A 22,009-nucleotide genomic window follows, 5' to 3' on the forward strand; every position below is an offset into this window, starting at 1 on the left:
GGGTGGTTAGGTTTTGCTTGATTTGGAAAAATATATTTCGGGTATGGTTATTGTAAATCTTTGGGTTTGGTTGTGCTCCTGTGTTTGGAATTGGGTTGTGGGGACTGGAATTCAGCGATGCCGGCACCAGTGGAAATTGGTGATGGTGGCGCCATTACATGGAGTAAGGAATGGGAACCGGTTGAGAGAGGTGGATTAGGGTTGAGGGCAGAGAGAGAAGGGTGTGAGAAGAAGAGTTTGTTTGGTTCTGAAATTTCATTTAATTGGTCACGTGCTTCTCACTTGACCAAAAACACGCCCAGCTTTCTCTCTGGCCGAAGATTTATGTTTTTTTTTTTTTTTCCTTCTTCTTATCTTATTGCATTTTCTGGGTCATTAACTCTGATGGGCCTGGGCATTCCCTTGATTGTGATAAGCTATCCATAATAGCCAATTATTTTGGGCCTTTAAACCCAATCAAGAGGGATGGGTCCCAAGGTCCAAGTCAGTCAAGGGAATTTAGTCTTGTGTTCCTAACGTACGTTTGGTTGAATATTTGGCTGCAACCATTTTTTTTTTTTTTTGAGAATGTTGAACACCTTTTCTGAGCCGGCTGCTTACCATGGTTGGGCGTATTGTGGGGCTGGGTGACCAACATGGTGAAAACATTCTTTTTGATTCTAATGAATTACTGCCTTATGTGGAATTATTAAATTGTTTGAAATAAAGATGGTGGCAAAATATTCTTATTGAACATACTTACCAACGAGTATTCTTATTTTTACCTGTTTGTGTTTTCTTGCACTTAAATATGTTAAATATTAACCCCATTTTAATGAAATTTTCATGGTCTACATTTATGAATGATTTAGTAAATTCTATTATTTCTGATGATGCATTATTTTCCCAACCTGGGTTTTCATACTGATGGACAGTCTTGTGGAGCCCACAGAACATGATTGATGGGTTGGGTTGCATCACTGGATATGAGAGAATTTTCTTGAGGCTTTGTGAAATCACTTTGTCAGGGAGACCTTGATGAGTGTTCTTGAAACTTTCATCTCATAAGTCCAGTGGGGTAGAAGTTCAGAATCCACATGCACAGGTTTAGATCTTCCTTTGCAGGTTTCTCTCTCTTATTTTTATTTGAAAAGCATAATTGCTTTTGCTTCCCTTAGTAAATGTTTTTAGTATATAGTAGAAGATTATTAAAGAAATCATGGATGGATTGGCTTTAGCTGAACTAATGAGTAATGACCCCAAGGTTGAAGCCCAAGGCCCGAAGCCCAACCCAAATGAGGTAGAGAAATTTAAGCTAATAGAATAGCCCGTATGACCAAACTTTACAATCCAAAAAAAAAAAAAGCCCATGTAGAAAATTAGTATAAAAAAAAAAAAAAAAAAAAGAAGAAAAGAAGAAGAGGATGTACTTTCAAGATACCTTGGTGGTGAAATGGTAAACACAAAAGATTCAAACTCGTGAAGGATCGAGTCCTCGTAAAGAATAATAATATTAAGGATACTTATTGAAACATCAATTTAATTAGAGATCTTGGATCAATTAAATATAAATTTATTTGATTGGATAATGGGTTTATAAGCATTCTAGCTAGTTATAGATGCAAGTAAAATCTACTAATGAAAATGTTGTTGTAGAGATAAACCTAGTCTTATTAAATCAGGGAATCTACAATCATAAAAGCTCTGCATCAGAATTTCCTCAAATGGTAGTTCAAATGTGATATTTTCTGATTTATTTTATTCTTTATTTACAGCAGTGTCATTGATATCAAAGTGATGCTATATGTGCCTTTTGTCTTACAAAAGGAGGTGGCAGGAAAGAATATAATAATAATATTGTGTGTGTAATTGCATGTATTCTTTATGGAATTCAATATTAGCAATAATTAATGAGACTAGAGCCTTGTGGTTCAATGACACTATTGGGTCATTACCATGGGAAAACTTGGGTTCGAATGTCCCCTCCCCACTTGTTGTAAGAAGAAAAAAGAAAAATAACTGATGAGAATCTATGTGACATTTATTGGAAATTTCATTGGTAAAACGTGAGTGAGCGGCTCTAACTAGATAAAACTTTAAGAGTAGCAACATATTGTAACAATTAAGAATAGAATTCTCAATTCTAAATATTACTATGAACTCGATGCTTTTTTGTTCATAACTAGAATAATGGTAGAAAGTTGTACAGTTGATTTTCTTGAATTTGAAGTAATAGTAATTAGCCCTAAATTAGGAGATTGTTATGCTTAAGGAGTTTTTGGAAACTATTTAGTTGATTGCAAAAATATCATTCAGAGGTGACAAGGGAGAAAACTGAATAATGAATATTGCTTAAGAGGGAATGCATGTTCAGAAAAGGAAGCATATGTTGGACATATGCAAAATTAGACTCTAATTGAAAATACAATTAAATTTTCTTTCAAACTTTGGCTTTATATATATATATATATATATTCTATTATGAATTTATGATTCTATTATATTATCCATTAAAATCAGTTTAGACCTTTACTTGGAAAATAAGATTTTTTAAGCCTTTAAATAAGTTTGCAATTTGTAAAGCCGAAATAAACATTTACATTCCAATAATTAAATTGATTTTTTTTTTCTTTAAAAAAATTCTAGAGTATTCTAGATTTTTTTCTTGTGGATTTAAGGAGCGACTTGTAGATATAAATTTTACGCTTAGCTTAACGAAATTAACAAATGAAATTCCAAGTCCCCGCTAATCCAAATCATTTAACAAGTGAAGTTTTGGGTTTGGGCCTCCTCAACTCTTTGACTTAAAGAGACTAGAGAGCAAACTTGTCCCAAACGGCAAGTACCACCATGAATTCAAGTTCAACCATTCATGCTTTTTTATTGCTTGGAAAGAATGCTAATCTACATGCTAAAGGAATAAGATCATAATGGCGGTTTGCTTCATGAATGGATCATTGTGTCACGTACGAAAGATGACTGATTTGTCAACAACTCAACCATATTATTAAAAAAAACTTGACATTTTTTTTTTCTTTTTAATTTGGGGAGAGAGGCATAAAAATTAGGATTCTCTAATTGGTTAATTAACCTTGTCATCACCATTAAATTGGACACATATAGTTTGGTTTATCTTCTTGCTTGGTTAATAGTTTGGCTGAGATACGTNAAAAAAAAAAAAAAAAAAAAAAAAAAAACATTCTTCTCATATACTTATCCACATTCTTCAGAAAGTTCACTGGTCAAGTGTCCTAGATGAGCCAATGGTTTCTTATATATAATATTCAGGTTAGGGTATAAATCCATGCTGAGAAAATCACTCATTTTCTTCTTCTCCTTGATGCTTAGTGTTAGGGTTTCTATTTTTGTGTCAAAGTTTGTAATTGAAAGAGAGACAAAATTGGCAACGTTGTAGTATGGTTTGTTGCAGCGAAATTTTTGTTGCAACAATGAAGATAATATTGTTTATAATGATTAACCGTACTATTGCAATAACCTATCGCAACAAAAATTTTGTTGCAACAAATTATAGCAATAATATTTTTTTGTTGCAATAAAGTATTTTTAATAATAATAGAAATATTTTATTGCAACAAAACTCTATTGCAATGAAATTTTTGTTGCAATAGTCTATTGCCACAGATTTTCTCGCAACAGTGGGCAACGAAAGTTTTTTATTACAATAGAGATTTATTGCAACAATTTGAAGTTTATTGCAACAAAATATGCCGTTGCAATAAGGCTTTTTTTTTTTTTTTTTCCTTGTAGTGATTTGTAATTTAATACTTTATTAGTAATTTCACTAATTTGTGTCAAAATCTATGATCGATCTTATGTAGGATCTCAATCCTGATAACCTTGGTCATGACCATTCTTTAGGAAAACTGGCAATAAGCCGTCATGCACATACTTTTCCCTTTTAGGATTCTCATAGTGATACACATGGCTAAGAATTGATTCACGATATTTCATTTTCAACTTTTTTCCATCACTTACCATACACATATATTTTAATATGATATCCGAATAAACTATAGTAATGGTCTTGATCATGTATACGCATATCACAGAGTGAATTGCAAAGTTTAAATTTTCCCCCATCCCCATAGATAAGGATTAAACAGTTGGAACATAAAATAGCTACTAATTACTTGAGGATTAAGATAAATCTTAGAAAAAGCGAGAGTTAAATTTTTTGAAAGATATTCTACTTTTGAAAACTCAAAACCATTGATTACATTAGGTATCTAAAGTGCTTTATATAAAATTTTCTCCCGGCATTGTCAATGTCCCTAACTAAATCATAGGGTTGATAGATGGTTAGGTCGCACCTTATTCTAAAATGGTTTAGAACATCCTCCGAACACTCTACCTAATAGAAATTTGTATAAAGAAATTTAGCTATCTCAGGAAAAAAAAAAGCCTCCTAAAACCTACCCCAAAATGTATGATATACTCGTCCTTGTCTCTCTCCCAATCCCTCCAAATAGGAGTGTTTGGAACCTCCGCAATTAGTTCGGAAAAATTCTAGAAAAAAACAAAAAAACAAAAAAAAAAAACAAAATATAAAAAAACAGAAAAGAATACAACAATATAACAAAGAAACGAAAACAAAAACAAAAACAAAAACAAAAACAAAATATAAAAAACATAAGAGAATACAACAATATAACAAAGAAACAAGTGGAATATTTACCATAGAGCTAACTATGTCTAGATTTTTTATGAGATCTAGTAGCTCGGGTAAAGTTTCTAAAGTTTCATCCTTTCGAAATGAAGATATAGGGAGTGCCTCATCTATTGTAGGGAAGTAATTGATTTCACACAATCGGCGATAAGGAGAAAGAAGAGGATGATGAGGAGCACAAGGACGATAAGGAAGACCATATGCATGACCAAGAGGACGATAAGGACAACCAGGAGGACCAAAAGGATTTGGTCGACGTCCGGCCATATTAGCTCAGGTTTCTACTTCTCTTTCTTAGCAAAGGTTTAGAGTTTGGATTTGCTCTTGGCAGTGGCGGCTCTAGGATTTTTTTCAAGAGGGGTCAATAAGAAGATACATCTTAGGTAAAATATGAATTTTACAGTCTACATGGTTTCCTTATTACAAATTTTTCTATAGTACATACTAATAATAGAATAAAAAATAAACTATAAGTTCATTTGACATATTTTTTCTTAATATAATGATCATGTTAATTATTGTTGTTAAGTGAGTTTTAATTATTACTGCTTAAAATACTTTTATTTATTAGTTTAGGACGATTATATGTTTACATTGTACTATCAATGTAAGATTTACATTATAAATTATTATACTATACACATTTGCAAAAACTATACAATATTGTACACATTTGTTTAGAAACAATATAAATATTACAATGATAGTACAATGTAAACTATAAACTTTCCATTAGTTTATTTCAAATTTATTAAGATCTAAATGAACTTTTTAAAAAGATTTTAAATGAAAAAAAAAAAAAAATACTTTTGTTGTTGGGCTTAGTATTCCTCCCAGATTTTAGATAAAATTAGATTGTTTTTATGCATTTTTTTTGTGTTTAAAAAGATCAAAATATTATTAAGAGGGTCATAATTAAACTTGTAGGGACTGGATCTGGGCGCCCCTTCTGCTGGATGAGTGGACTCAGACCCAACTAGCCCAATACAATGAATTTGTAGAGAGTGGGACAAAGAACTAGACTTTAGTATACGGACAACGGTCAATATGGTGGTCACCACCATCATACATAGGCAAATTGAGATTACCTAAGAGAGTTTGTCCTCGGCTTAGTCCGAGGAGCTTTTTGGCTATCCTCCTCCCCCCTTTTGATCTATTTTTCCCTATTATATAGTCCTCCTCAAACGATCTCTTTCTTCCACTTATTGAACATCCATGCCTCTCCCTGACTGCCTGTCTTATCAGCCACTTTACCAACCCTCCTATGAGTTGCAACAACCAAGGTAGCACTATTTAGATGTCGTTTCTCCATTAATGTAGTCAGAGAGTTAGGTGTGAGCATTTAACGTGGAGGTAACAGCTTTTCTTTGAACTGTTCCTCCACCACAATTCCCTGGTCGACATTTTGTACTTGCCCTTTCCCCTGGGATGCTCTAGGAGGCTACCTTCTATGGCCCACTACTTCCTCTTCCCACGGTCTTAATTGGCTGAGGACAGGATTGTCCTCAGCAACGTCCTTCGGCAATTTGCACTTTCTCACGTCGTCCTAGGCGTTTCTTCCTCCTCGGCGTGGGCCTTGGGCTTAGTACGAAGTGGGCCGAGGTTACCAGATTCTTTTGGGCCCCACAAAACTTATTTCAAGTGGGTTTAAAAAAAAATTTAGAATCAGGGTGTTCAAATTTTTATTTAGGAGGGTCAAATAAAAAAATATATATTATGTGTGTCTATATATATATATATATATAATTGCTAGCTTAGGGCCAAAGATTTAATTTTTTTTTTTCCTTATTCTTATCTTATTGCATTTTCTGGGTCATTAACTCTGATGGGCCTGGGCATTCCCCTTTATTGTAATAAGCTATCCATGATAGTAAATTATTTTGGGCCTTTAAAGCCCAATCAAGAGGGATGGGTCCGCAAGGTCCAAGCCAGTCAAGGGAATTTAGTCTTGTGTTCCTAACGTACGTTTGGTTGAATATTTGGCTGCAACATTTTTTTATTTATTTTTTATTTTTTATTTTTTTTGAGAATGTTGAACATCTTTTCTGAGCCGGCTGCTTACCATGGTTGGGCATATTGTGGGGCTGGGTGACCAACATGGTGAAAACATTCTTTTTTATTCTAATGAATTACTACCTTATGTGGAATTATTAAATTGTTTGAAATAAAGATAGTGGCAAAATATTCTTATTGAACATACTTACCAACGAGTATTCTTATTTTTACCTGTTTGTGTTTTCTTGCGCTTAAATATGTTAAATATTAACCCCATTTTAATGAAATTTTCATGGTCTACATTTATGAATGATTTAGTAAATTTCTATTATTTCTGATGATGCATTATTTTCCCAACCTGGGTTTTCATACCGATGGACAGTCTTGTGGAGCCTACAGAACATGATTGATGGGTTGGGTTGCATCACTGGATATGAGGGAATTTTCTTGAGGCTTTGTGAAATCACTTTGTCAGGGAGACCTTGATGAGTGTTCTTGAAACTTTCATCTCATAAGTCCGGTGGGGTAGAAGTTCAGAATCCACATGCACAGGTTTAGATCTTCCTTTGCAGGTTTCTCTCTCTTATTTTTATTTGAAAAGCATAATTGCTTTTGCTTCCCTTAGTAAAATGTTTTAGTATATATTAGAAGATTATTGAAGAAATCATGATGGATTGGCTTTAGCTGAACTAATGAGTAATGACCCCAAGGTTGAAGCCCAAGGCCCGAAGCCCAACCCAAATCAGGTAGAGAAATTTAAGCTAATAGAATAGCCCTTATGACCAAACTTTACAATCCAAAAAAAAAAAAGCCCATGTGGAAAATTAGTATATAAAAAAAAGGGATTTACTTTCAAGATACCTTGGTGGTGAAATGGTAGCCAGAAGATTCAAACTCGTGAAGGTTCAAGTCCTCGTAAGGCATAATAATATTAAGGATACTTATTGAAACATCAATTTAATTAGAGATCTTGGATCAATTAAATATAAATTTATTTGATTGGGTAATGGGTTTATAAGCATTCTAGCTAGTTATAGATGCAAGTAAAATGTACTAATGAAAATGTTGTTGTAGAGATAAACCTAGTCTTATTAAATAAGGGAATTTACAATCATAAAAGCTCTGCATCAGAATTTCCTCTAATGGTAGTTCAAATGTCATATTTTCTTATTTATTTTATTCTTTATTTACACAGCAGTGTCATTGATATCAAAGTGATGCTATATGTGGCTTTTGCCTTGTATGAGGAGGTGGCAGGAAAGAATATAATAATAATATTGTGTGTAATTGCATGTATTCGTTATGAAATTCAATATTAAAAATAATTAATGAGACTAGAGCCTTGTGGTTCAATGATACTATGGGGTCATTACCATGGGAAAACTTGGGTTTGAATGTCCCCTCCCCAATTGTTGTAAGCAGCAAAAAGAAAAATAACTGATGAGAATCTAGGTGACATTTATAGAAAATTTCACTCATAAAACGTGGATGAGCGGTCCTAATTAGACAAAACTTAAGAGTAGCAGCATATTGTAACAATTAAGAATAGAATTCTCAATTCTAAATATTACCGTGAACTCTATGCTTTTTTGTTCATAGCATGAATAATGGCAGAAATTTGTACTGTTGATTTTCTTGAATTTGAAGTAATAGTAACTAGCCCTAAACAGGAGACAGTTATGCTTAAGGAGTTTTTGGAAACTATTTAGTTGACTACAAAAATATCATTCAGAGGTGACAGGAGGAGAAAATTGAATAATGAATATTGTTTAAGAGGGAATGCATGTTCAAAAAAGAAAGCATATGTTAGACATATGCAAAATTAGGCTCTAATTGAAAATACAAAAAATTTTCTTTCAAACTTTGGCTTTATATATATATATATATATATATATTCTATTACGTATTTATGTTACTATTATATTATCCATTAAAATCAGTTTAGACCTTTACTTGGAAAATAAGTTTTTTTAAGCCTTTAAATAAGTTTGCAATTTGTAAAGCCGAAATAAACATTTACCTTCCAATAATTAAATTGATTTTTTTTCTTTAAAAAAATTCTATAGTATTCTAGATTTTTTTCTTGTGGATTTAAGGAGCGACTTTTAGATATAAATTTTACGCTTAGCTTAACGAAATTAACAAATGAAATTCCAAGTCCCCGCTAATCCAAATCATTTAACAAGTGAAGTTTTGGGTTTGGGCCTCTTCAACTCTTTGACTTAAAGAGACTAGAGAGCAAACTTGTCCCAAACGGCAAGTACCACCATGAATTCAAGTTCAACCATTCATGCTTTTTTATTGCTTGGAAAGAATGCTAATCTACATGCTAAAGGAATAAGATCATAATGGCGGTTTGCTTCATGAATGGATCATTGTGTCACGTACGAAAGATGACTGATTTGTCAGCAACTCAACCATATTATTAAAAAAAACTTGACATTTTTTTTTCTTTTTAATTTGGGGAGAGAGGCATAAAAATTAGGATTCTCTAATTGGTTAATTAACCTTGTCATCACCATTAAATTGGAAACATATAGTTTGGTTTGTCTTCGGTTAATAGTTTGGCTGAGATACGTGTTATAGTTAAATAGAGAAATATATGATTCTCAAAAATTTTTTTATTAAAAAAAAAAAATGTACCCTTTCCATCTGCATCTCTTAATTCGTGGTTCTTATCCATCTAAATTCTAAGCACATTCTTGTGCTAATGCAGATTACAAAATCTTTGGTGTTTATCCATTTTGAAAAGTCCAAATTCTGTTAAAGAAGCAACTCTACCTCAAACCAATGAACCTCTTCCAAAATGCTTGGGGAATCATACCAAACTTTCTTATAGAATAAACCAATTATTCCTCACATTTGTTCCATCTATTTTCTATATAAATAGCATGACCCCCAAGTAACATGCTATAGTTTCATATAGAAAAATAAAAATAAAAATTAATTCCTCTCATCTGTCCCATTTGTTTCCTATGCAAATAGCATGACCTCCAATTAATGTGGCACTTTCATGAAGGGGTCCATGAATGGGTCTTTTAAACAAAGCTCAATCCCAAAATTTAAATGTGATGTAGTCACAACTTCAATGTGATGAAAGTGAAATTAGGATAATATTTATAAAATATCTCTTCAAACATAAAAACAAACATATTTGTAGTGGTGAGGATTATAAACCGTTCATCATATAAAATTAAAGGTTAATATGTTCGTCACATATTTGGACAGTAAATATTTTTTTCACCTTTTAGCTATACATTAAGAAAATTAATTATTCATCTCATTCCTTGAAATTATTATTATTATTTTTTTGAGAAGATTCCTTCAAATTACTTGGTAATGCATAGACATTCTCCCTATTTATGAAAGAGTGTAGTGTCCAATAAAGTTGACCGATCACAATTTTTTTTTTTTTTGGTGTATAATGGTAAAGTTTTGTTGTAAATTAGACCATTCTCTCGTATATTATATATTTGAACAATATTTTGTCTAGAAAAGTAAATTTTTTTCCTCTTATAAGTCATATATAACATCATATCTATCATATGAAAAAATCATTCTAAATCAGTTTAAAAGTAATAAATTAAATCTTATAAAAATAACTAAATAAATTCTGAAGTTTCAAAAAGTAACAAATTAAATTTCAGCAAACCTAGGTGGATAATATCTAAGATTTAATATGTTGCTTTTGAAATTATATAATTTAATTTAATTTATCTTGAAAATTTTAGGATTTAATTTACTACACTCTATAGGGTTTAAAATGAATTTTTAGTGTAAATAAAAATATAAATCACTTAAATTTAGCTATTCAAACCAAATTTGAATGTCTATACACTCATGCTTTATATATATATATATATATATCCATTCATTTTGATTGGTGCATAATTAAAATAATATCCATGATATAACTGGTAAAATTGATGTTTTAATTATGATAGTGATGCTAAAAAAAAAAAAACCCATGAAAAAAGTTGTATTCCAAGCATTGATTGTTTTGAAATACAAAAAAAAAAAACATAAAATTTAAACAATTTATAAATAGGATAATTATCCGGAATATCTAATATTTTGAATTTTACAAGTGTGGAAAATATAAAAAGAAAAAATGTAACCCAAATTCTAGAATTTTCAAAATAATCATTAAATATAAAAATTTATTGAGTTGACATAATTTTTTTTTATTGAGTTTATATTTACATATATATATATAGGGGAGACAAATTTGTTAATATAGAGAAGAAGAGGACCAGAAAGTAAAAAATCCACAACGCGGGAACTACATTAACCAGAAAAGATTCAGGCAAATCCACCCTTCCAAACTGTCCCCCCCTCTCTCTCTCAGTCCCTTCAACCGTACCAAAACCTCCGGAACAATCAGAACTCTAGCTTTTATGGAGGTTCTTGGTTTATCTCTTCTGCCGTAGTTGAAAACAAAGGCAACTCAGAATTTGAAAACAAGAAAAGACAAAAACTTTGTGAACTTTCGAAACAATTAGTCACATCCAGAGGGGGGCAGAGAGAGAGAGAGAGAGACTTGGTTTTTGTTGTTGTTTCTGTTGGACACTTTTGGGTTGTGAACATAACAGTTTTTTGTTTTGTAGTCTTTGAAAGCTAAGAGTTTGAAGGGGGATTTGTTTTGTTCTTCCAAGTTTATGACCAATGTCTCGGTGCATACCCTTTCCTCCACCAGGGTATGTGTGGAACGGTGAGGGTGGCGAGGCTCTTATAGAACTGATTAAGGTTTGTTTGTTTGAGCAATTTATGTTCTGTTACTACTGCTATATTGTCACTTCACATCTTGAGTTAAATGGGGAGTTAATTATCTTTCATGGCATGTGTATATGGTGAAATAGTACCCTTTTTTTAATGAATAAGAGTGCATGAAGTAGAGGAGCTCATGAATAATAGTACTATTTTTTTTTTTTTGGTTCTTGCTTGATGTTTGATTTGGTGTTATTTGTGATTGAAGATAGTTCCTAAGTTATATTAATGAATTGTGATCATGTGACAATGCGTTAATATGGAGAAGGAAAGAGGATCACGTTTTGTTTAATAAATGGTTTGATGGAATTCTATGAGGGGATAATGCATATGGTTTTCTGTCTTGTGATTTGATTTTGGTTGTTTGGGCCCAAAAGTAACTGTGTGCTGCATTTCTTGGTAGTTGAGGGAGCAATTGCTGCGTTTTATCAAAGAGGGAATATATTTACTTAGGTTATGCCCTAATTAGATTCTGAATGATCTCAGAATGTGCTCCCCCCTTCACATGAAAATTTTGCCCTCTATAGGGTCATATTTCCTCTAAAACACCATGTAGTTTCTTGTAACCTTCAACTTGAGATAAATTACATCTCTGTTTTAGTTTAGTCAATGGGACTTCTCAGTTTTAAATATTACCATGATCTCTATACTTTTAAAGATTTTTCATTCATAGCATGAATAATGGCAAAAAGTTGTACAGTTGATCTTCTTGAATTTGAAGTAATAGTAACTAGTCCTAAATCAGGAGACTGTCATGCTTAAGGATTTTTTGGAAACTATTTAGTTGATTGCAGAAATATCGTTCAGAGGTGACAGGGAGAAAACCGAATAATAAATATTGTTTAAGAGGGAATGCATGTTCAGAAAATGAAGCATATGTTGTTGTTTATATTTATGAAACGATTGGCAATACATATCTTTGGAGTTGCTAAATTATGGGAATCAAAGAATTAGCTTGATACTGCTTTTTTTCTTGACTACCTGTTTAGTTTATCCCAAAATGATTATTTTTCTTTTCTACTCTGAAGCTCAACAGAGAAAGGGTAGAGGCTGAAAAGGAAAGGAAGAAGGAGAAGAGGAGGAGGAAGAAGGAGAAGAGGAGGAGGAAGAAAGAGGAGAAGAGAAGAAGGGAAGATGGTGAGGTTGGGCAGGAAATGCAGAATCAGCAAAATAGGAACAAAGATGGCAGTAAAAAGAGAAGTTGGGAAAAAGGTGACAATGAAAAGGGAAGGAAATATGAAGCACAAGGGTTGGAGGCCAGCAGTCTTACTGAAGAGCTTGAGCAGCCAACTATTTCTGACTGCATCTATGATTCCTCTGACAATAGCAATAACATTAAGAGGAAGAGGGTCAAATGTTCTCCCAATGCCAGCCATAACCACGGTATGTCTGTTTACATTAGTCCTTTCTTAGGAAATCAATTTGCTTCTTAGGTTTGTCACATTTTCTCAGATACTTATATTTGTCACCATGTTTTTACTTTTTACTACAGAAAGTCATTTTAACTTTCAACTGCAAAAGCATAAGGATCAAGCTGCACTGTCCAGCAAACCAGCTTGTTCTACCCCCACATGTATGGATACACTTGTCCAACAGGAGTTTGAAATGGATCCTAGACCCAGAAACGATAAATTTTGTTCTACATTTGGTTTACCTACGACTTCCCAGGAAATGGCTTCTGGAACTACCAGAGAGATGTGCCTTTCCCCTTTTCCAACTGAGGTTGTCTCTGATGAGAAGGCTGAAACAGCTCCAGCATTGAGCTTGTCTGAAAGTTGCTCACTGCAGATGGAATCACAATATAGAGTGTTAATTGTGAATTGGGTTCCCCCTCCTTTACAGAATGAGCACCCTAAGTTTGATGATCAAGAGTGGCTCTTTCAGAGAAGGCAGCCCAGAAGCGACACAATTCAAAAAACTAACCCTTGCAGTTATGACTTCTGTCATGGAAGTTGCATCCTATACCCTTATGCTCACTATTTTCCTGAGGTTGACATATATGCTTTGCCATATACAGTACTATTTTGAAAATGTAAATGGAAGCATTATATCGGACTATGAGTTATATGAAAATTTTGTCATCTGTGGTCGGGTTTGAAATCTCTCTATCAGTCTTTCCAGTGATCAAACTGAGAACAGGCTTACCTGCCTTTGTGTTCTCTAATGTGATTTTTCATAGTTGCATTTGTTTCAAGGCGACTACATAGTGCTCAAATTAACCTCTGGGTGCTGCTAGCTTAATTAGGGATGAAGTTGGGATGTTGATTTATGGTTACACTTGCAACATTGATGAGGACAGTATTCTAATGGCAGAATTATGGCCATTTAAGCTGGTTTATTATTGCCTTGCAACAGGAGTACAAGTAACATGATTGTGGAACTGGAAACAGATGCTGAAGCAGACTTTGATTTCATGGACATGGTATGGTAGAGCTCCCCATCACACTGTCAAGGATACAAATTCTTGTGTAGACTGGCTAACTTGAGCCATTGTTTATGTGACCTCAGGTAATTCACCAAGAACCTCCATAGAGACAGCTACCCTGTCGGTCAGCTAATTTTGCAGGAGTAACCTTTATTAAATCTTAGTCCATTCTTGTACTTGAATTCTTAAAACCAGAATAAATACAATGTGGTTCATTGTCCTGTAATCTCTTTAACTTTGGATTTGAATTTATTATTGCTGTTATTTGTCTTTTGCCATTGCAATTTATATCTTTGCAGTTTGCATCTGAGTTTAGTTACCGCAAATTAAGGATGAAATCTCAATCATCCTTTTGTTGGCTATGCCGACATATATCAATGGTGTAGCATCTTTGTACTGCCAATTCAGTTTACCGTTAAAACAAATACTCAAAGCCTTATTCACTTACAGATTTTGGTGCCATTTATAGTTACTATAGGTTTGTAACCATGGAATTGTTGCAAAAGAACAATTAAATGGGATTTTTACATTTTACTTCTACAAAACACCTCCCTGTAGGGTGCCAACATTCTTTTCCTCAACTGTACAATTACAAACTACACACCTGAAAAAGTGAAGTATGAAGCAAATTTGTGTTTGATAAAGGTGAAACTATTTGGGAGACTAAAGCTAGTCAAAGCTGGAAGATCTGCTGCATCGTCCTTTCAAGTATTCTTCCAAAGAACTATTGTTGCTGCGCTCAACACTACTATCTGATGTGTTATCATCTTCAACATCAAGCAATGCAAGACTCAAATGTAACTCTGGACTAGAATTTGGATAAACCTCATCATCATTGTTGTCCTGGTTTTCTGAATCCTTTAGATTACCATTTTGGGAGTTCAACCATTCTTCAACATATATATCCCCTTTTAGCAGCTTCAGTATCTGGAAAGTAAAGAAGTTTAAAGTTCAATTAGCTCTCACTCTAATATTAAAGAAAACTTGTCCTTAGAATATAGTATATACATGACATCTATGGTATGACATCTTCAGTATTGCAATATTATTACCTGGCTCATTTTAGGGCGAAGCCGAGCTGCCCTTGTGGTGCAGAGGGTTGATGCAAGAACCATTCTCCGAACCTGAGTCTCATCATATTTTCCATCCAATTTTGGATCCAAAATACCTTTTATATCTCCACACTCTATCTTTGGCTTTGTCTGAAATCATCATATTAAATGTTATTCATAAGTATAACACTCACAAAATTGGCACAAGCAAAATTCTATTTATGGAGTAGGCTCTTACCCAAATGACCAAGCTCTCTTGTCCTTTGGGATTTTCTAAGCCAATAGGTTCTCTTCCTGATAACAATTCAAGAAGCACTACACCAAAGGCATACACATCAATCTTGTCACTTACTTTCCCATACATGAAATATTCAGGAGCAATATAACCAAATGTTCCTACTACATCGCCTTGAGTCACAAATGATGAATTTGTTGGTCCCCACATCGAAAGCCCAAAATCAGATAACTGTCACACAGCAACAACAATTAATCATATCATTCTTTTGTGACAATTTATTATTTCTAATTACCACGTGTTAGTGCTGGTCTGGTATAAATTATTTTCATTGGTTTATTTGGCTTAAAAATTAACTGGGTAAAAGTACAGTGGTACCTAGAAAAGGTAAAGCTAGAGTAATACCTGTGGTTCAAATCTATTGGAGAGAAGAATATTTGAAGACTTGACATCTCTATGAATAACAGGCTGAGAACATTCATTATGTAGGTAATTTAGAGCTTCAGCAATCCCAACTGCTATATTAAATCTCACATCCCATGATAATACGGACTTATCTTTGTTTTTACCTATATCACATATTAACTCATATCAGTATGGTGACAATCCTTAGCAAGTGAAAGAAAAAAAAAATTTAGAAGGCATAAATGATAAAGTCTTATTGAGCATTACCATGTAGGTTTTCCTCTAAGCTTCCTTTAGACAAGAAATCATAAACTGAGATTAAAGCATTATCTTCGATGCAGACACCGATCAAGGGTGTGATGTGTTTGTGTTTCAGTGAGGAGATGATGTCCACTTCATAGGCAAAATCCTTCCATGCTTCTTTGGTTGATTTCACAATCTTTACTGCCACTGCCTTGCCCTCTGGAAGAATCCCCTTATATACACGGTTACATCCTCCTTTGCTGATCAAATTTTCTGTTACAAAAGCAAAAATTTAGTCAGAGAATAAGAATAAATATGATTTCATGAATAATCTCAGGATAAAAGTTACTCACCTGAGGAAAACTGAGAAGTTGACATTTTCAGAACCTCATGACTGAAACATTTGCAACCTTTCGGTAGCTTACCGAATGCAGACAAACAATTCTTAGGACTCACATCCAAACCTTCACTGATATCACTTTCAAATGGGGTTTCTTTAATAGTTGAACATTGAGGACTTAGCTGTGGGGAACGATCTGGTAAGGTCATTACCCATTGCACCACAGATATGTTCCTAGCAAGTGGTGCTTGTGGAATAGATGAACTAGCTCTACGAAGTAATGGCCAACCCGGCCTAGAATCCAAAGGGTCTCTTGCATATAGAGAATTTGATCTCAAAGAAAGTCTTTTGCTGTCACAGGCAAGGTTGAAAACTCCATCTCTGGAGTTTTGTACCACCTCAGAAATGGTTGATGCAGTTTCTGCCTCAGAGTCACCAAATTCAGATTTGTAATCTTCTAAAGTTGGAACTTTTATTAGACTAAAACTTGGCTTTGGATCCCCATTAAGTTTAAGACCTGACATAATTGAAAGCAAACTTTGTTATATGACTCTCTTATGTGTCTCAATAATCTAAAAGATGGAACTTTAACCAGGACACAAATACCAAACCTGGTAGTTGATTATTGGTGAACCTTCTGAACACAATTTTCCCATTGTGGATAGCCAAAACATCGGTTGTTGAAGGCAGCCTTCTGCTGCAATATTTGGCTGTGGAAGCCCGACCCCTGAAAATGATATCTGTTTAGAGTAATCAGAAAAGAATTACACAATCTAAAATCAATCCAAAAGTTATAGTTACATCTCTCCCTCTTACCCAAGAGCACTGTGCTTGCTTATCCCTACAACTACAGCCACAGCAGCACAGCTCTTCGCCTCTCTCACCAAAACCTTTCGGGCTGAACTTCCTGTCAAGATTTGACCACTGAGATCAACCTGAAACCAAATATCCCAAATGATAATCAATCATTAATATTCCAATGAATGAACAACGACAAGAACCAAAACTTAGTCACAGAATTTTAGGAGCAGCTATGAATCCTCTACAGGTTCGTCACGGTGAGCCACATGTATTCTCAATGAATGAACAGAAAGTGAAAATTGATAAAGCATTACTAACCTTGTTTGCATTACATAGCTCTTCATAAACTTCTAAATAGCCATCCAACAAGTTCTTGTTTTTTGAAGCCCGGTCTGTATTGAAACGAATAGTGTTAGAGCCAAAAGAAGTAACAAATATGAATTAAGAAAGCACATGAAAATCATATCATATTTCTATAACACACAAAATTTCAAAGTCCAAGCATTACCAGAACTTCTACAAACATAAACTGCAACCACACAATCTCCAGGCTCAGCAACTTTCACAATAGCCCAGCTGAGCAGCTCTCTGCTCTGGCTGTCAATACGGATACCAACCAACACATTTCTCTTCCCAACAGCATTAGCCACCTTCTGAACTAACATTTTTCTTTATTTCCCTCTAAACAATCTCTTTCACACTCTCAAAAATGCTTGCTTATCCCTACAACTACAGCCACAGCAGCACAGCTCTTCGCCTCTCTCACCAAAACCTTTCGGGCTGAACTTCCTGTCAAGATTTGACCACTGAGATCAACCTGAAACCAAATATCCCAAATGATAATCAATCATTAATATTCCAATGAATGAACAACGACAAGAACCAAAACTTAGTCACAGAATTTTAGGAGCAGCTATGAATCCTCTACAGGTTCGTCACGGTGAGCCACATGTATTCTCAATGAATGAACAGAAAGTGAAAATTGATAAAGCATTACTAACCTTGTTTGCATTACATAGCTCTTCATAAACTTCTAAATAACCATCCAACAAGTTCTTGTTTTTTGAAGCCCGGTCTGTATTGAAACGAATAGTGTTAGAGCCAAAAGAAGTAACAAATATGAATTAAGAAAGCACATGAAAATCATATCATATTTCTATAACACACAAAATTTCAAAGTCCAAGCATTACCAGAACTTCTACAAACATAAACTGCAACCACACAATCTCCAGGCTCAGCAACTTTCACAATAGCCCAGCTGAGCAGCTCTCTGCTCTGGCTGTCAATACGGATACCAACCAACACATTTCTCTTCCCAACAGCATTAGCCACCTTCTGAACTAACATTTTTCTTTATTTCCCTCTAAACAATCTCTTTCACACTCTCAAAATTTTTTATAAATCCTATTCCACCTTGACTTTTGAAGAACTTCAGCAAATATATTCTTGTCACTATCCTTGAATATTGTGCTTCTTCAATCTCTGCAATAAAAAGCTTCCATTTTCAACTCAATCTACAATAACAAAGCTAATGCTTCATTAGACTAATATAAATGGTGCAGGCCAACATATTACTACCATATAAAGTATAAACCAACCAGATCTCAATCAGTATTAAAAATAAAAAATAAAAAATTCCCAACAAAAATAATATTATAACTATCCGAAAAAAACTACAGGATAACTCACAAGATCTTTCATTGACCATTAAAGTCTTTACCCCCAAAAAAAAAAGTTTTAGCAAAAATGTAAACAAAACAAGACAATTAAGTTGTACCTAAAAGTTGCATGTCATTTGGCCACATGTTGTTGGAGCAAAACATGTTTTAAATATGAAAATACCGCCAACTACTGCAACTAAAATTTCAAGTCTCTCAAATAATACTATAAATTAACACTTTGATGCTGTATTGAGTGTACGTATTCTTAATATTTTTTTAGAAATTTAAAAATATATGAGTGTTATGGTGACGATGAAGCCTATTCAAGCAAATGGGTATTCATTAAAAAAATTTGAAAAAAAAAAAAATGTTAAGTGGGTTTGGATTTTGTGGAGAAGCAAGTTTCGGCAAGTGAGTGAATTCCCAGAAAGAGTGGGCAAATTTTTTTAAGGGTACGTGAAAATAGGAGTCATTTGTGATTGAGTTCGTTGAACAAACCGGCAAAATTTCGCGGGAAACCCATGATATCCGGTCATATACTAGGTGCAGAGAACGTGGGGATAGAAAATTCGACCGGCTGTTGCGGGTTTGAGAAACTCGAGGCTGTGCCACATGTTGTTACGTGATCTCTAGGTCTCTCACTTTATAAAAGAATATATAAAACGAGGAGCCAAAGTGAAGTCATAAAACACGTTCAATGAATCAATAATAATTTTTAACCATATGTGATGATATTCTCTGATTTGACATTTTAGACTGAAAACTACTTTCTTTTATGATTGAGTCTTTGTTTACTACATTTTCAAATCTTAGTTGAAAAAAGAATAAGAACTATGAGATGTGAATATGTGATTATATGTAATCATAAAATAAATGTTGACGTAGAGATGTATAGAATAAATCATGGGAGAGCTCAATTGGTGTAAAAATCACCTTGATATGTTAATCATGCCAATTTTATATGAGAAAATGATGGTCAACATTTTTGTTTCCTTAACTTATTGATGGCTTCTATTATTGTATTGTATTTTTTGAACATGTCATTGAGGTTAGTAGAAATTTTTAGTGTTTTTAATAGAGACGTTTAAGACTCGAATTCATCTCTTCCAAGTGTTTTCTAGAAATTTCAAGATGTCTAGTAGAGACAAGATTTGTTATTGAGGTCATTAAAATGTTTTTAAAGATCAAAGTTTCTTTTATCTTTAAATTCCAAAAGGACCAAAACACTAGTTACAAATGTTCTAACACAACTCGGCGTACATGAAAAATATCTTTGCCATATCTTCATAAAGTGCCTATGTTAGCAATGCCTCGTTTTGTGAGTATATGACATTAATTGAGGTCATTAAAATGTTTTTAAAGATCAAAGTTTCTTTTATCTTTAAATTCCAAAAGGACCAAAACACTAGTTACAAATGTTCTAACACAACTCGGCGTACATGAAAAATATCTTTGCCATATCTTCATAAAGTGCCTATGTTAGCAATGCCTCGTTTTGTGAGTATATGACATTTTACACATAGGTAATTTTTTTTACATATATCTTTGTGATATCTTCATGAAGATAGTCTTTTAGCAATGTCCTCGTTTTATGAGTATGACATTTTCACACATAGTTCATCATTTCTATGACCAAAATTAGTTAGAACCATTTAGAATGAATTCTAAATGGGGAGATTGGCATGGAGGAGACCATGAGGACAAACCAAGGAGAAAAAGGAAGAGAGATAGAGCACTCATTTTATGCACCCTTTGAAACTTTAATTTTTAAATTATACAAACAAAGCATATCCCCTTAATCACACGTAGAAAGTAATTCTTCAAAAGAAAATTTATTTAGTGAAAATAGAAAGAAAAAAAAAATCTTCATGCCTATAGACATTATCTTACTTCCACAAGAGTATAAAGAAAATAGTTTATTTAATAGTTATAGCCTGTTTGTTTTAATTTTAATGTTTAATTCATTTTCATCATTAGTATATGTACAATTAGTTTGAGAGTTGAGAACCTCCCACACCCCCTTTTTTGTGAAAATGAATTTTGATGTAGCAATTAGTGAGAAGAAAATATGTATAGCTAAAGTGGCCCAAAACCAAAAAAATAAATTATTTTCACATGGACAGAACGGATTGAAGATCAAGGCCTCTTAAAAGCAGAAGCTAAAGCAGCTAGGCTAGCATCAGCAAAGGCATCAAAATTAGAGTATAAGCATTTAATCTACAAAGGAGAGACTATAAACGTGATTTTGCCACTGGCTAATTTTATGTCAATTTTACTTTACTCTCCCTCAATTTAAACGAAACTATATAAGTGGTTTGTAAACCATATTTTTAGGGAAGCTAATTTTGTTGCCTATGATGTAGCGAATTGGACTCTTTTACTTGGAAATGAGCCCCATCTCTTCTTTACCAAAATTTTTCCTCACTTCATAGGATGATCAAGAAGAACTTGATTTCCTCCTTTAGCCATTTGTTTCTAGTTTTCTTATTTCAATAAATATTTCATGTTTACCTCAAAAAAATTCACTTTATTGGCTGTTTCCATCCCCTATTTTGTTAAGTCTAGAGTGGGAATATTATGGTCCCAGATAGAAAGGACACAGACATCTTTTTTTATAGCCGAAAGCTATGGTACTCTTTGTGCTTATTTAGGCAATGACATTGGCAGTGAGATAATAACAAAACAAAACGTGTCCACCACTATTAGGAATCATGGTCAACAAGGTCTTGCATCATTTGGCCGCCTAAACAAAAGTCATGCAAAAGGATAGCCACATAACTTGAGCTTCAATTTTTTTTTTTTTGGGGTGGAAATTAATTAGTGTTTTTAATTGGTAGGGTGGATAATTTTTTATTTTTTATTTTTGAATAGGATAGGTTTGATAATTGATAGTGAGATATATGCTAATCTATAAGCTTGAGTTCGTAAACCCTGGATTTTCAAGGAAAGGCTTTCATATATATATTTTTTAACTAGAACAAACGTGTATTAGTTCAAAACAGAGGAAAATATTTACAAGGCTAATGAACTTAGGGTTTTTGTGTTGCTGGATAATAAGTAAAAGTTATTAAAAAAAATACTTTTTTTTCTTTTTTCTTTTTTTAGTTTTAGTATGGAATTTCAATTTTTTTGTTTTAGTAAGGAATTTCAATTCATTTCTTCTTATTACTCTTCAAATGAGGCAGCCTAGATAAACTATAAACTAAAACGCTATTATTAAAAATAAAAAACTAAAAGGCTATTTATTTTATTAAATAAATAGGAGTGAAAGGGAATCTCAAATTCTCGTACCCTTTTTACTAATTCCCGTGGCCGTCAATCTTTTTAGCTTTAATATGGACAAAAGTTGAAAAAGAATTTTACTCAATATGAATGTAATATTTAATCCACTTGTAGTAACTATCTAAACTACTGTGGA

At 33.3% G+C, this 22,009-nt stretch overlaps 2 protein-coding genes across 4 annotated transcripts; one reads left to right on the forward strand and one right to left on the reverse strand.

Moving 5' to 3' along the window:
* The first annotated feature begins 10,908 nt into the window (after positions 1-10,908).
* Positions 10,909-14,123, forward strand: LOC112009732 (stress response protein NST1). Of its 2 annotated transcripts, XM_065768427.1 has the most exons (4): positions 10,909-11,407; positions 12,457-12,811; positions 12,921-13,417; positions 13,784-14,123. In XM_065768427.1, exons 1-4 carry the CDS (start codon positions 11,327-11,329, stop codon positions 13,793-13,795), a joined length of 945 nt encoding a protein of 314 aa, XP_065624499.1. In that variant the 5' UTR covers positions 10,909-11,326; the 3' UTR covers positions 13,796-14,123. The 2 variants fall into 2 exon arrangements, with proteins under 2 accessions (XP_065624499.1, XP_023897822.2); XM_024042054.2 differs by having other exon boundaries at positions 12,921-14,123.
* A 166-nt stretch (positions 14,124-14,289) lies between these two features.
* Positions 14,290-18,975, reverse strand: LOC112009750 (protein kinase STUNTED). 2 transcript variants are annotated; one of them, XM_065768426.1, is made up of 11 exons: positions 18,708-18,975; positions 18,121-18,444; positions 17,931-18,004; positions 16,945-17,063; positions 16,740-16,855; positions 16,142-16,645; positions 15,813-16,061; positions 15,546-15,709; positions 15,144-15,371; positions 14,906-15,055; positions 14,290-14,780 (listed from the first exon to the last, which is right to left on the reverse strand). In XM_065768426.1, the coding sequence occupies exons 2-11, from the start codon at positions 18,275-18,277 to the stop codon at positions 14,523-14,525; spliced, it is 2,019 nt and encodes a 672-aa protein (XP_065624498.1). In that variant the 5' UTR covers positions 18,278-18,444; positions 18,708-18,975; the 3' UTR covers positions 14,290-14,522. The 2 variants fall into 2 exon arrangements, with proteins under 2 accessions (XP_065624498.1, XP_023897850.2); XM_024042082.2 differs by lacking the exons at positions 17,931-18,004; positions 18,121-18,444; positions 18,708-18,975 and adding exons at positions 17,248-17,321; positions 17,438-17,632.
* Between the last annotated feature and the right edge of the window lie 3,034 nt (positions 18,976-22,009).

Source organism: Quercus suber, unplaced genomic scaffold (assembly GCF_002906115.3).
Source record: "Quercus suber isolate HL8 unplaced genomic scaffold, Cork oak 2.0 scaffold_933, whole genome shotgun sequence".
Lineage (NCBI taxonomy): Eukaryota > Viridiplantae > Streptophyta > Magnoliopsida > Fagales > Fagaceae > Quercus > Quercus suber.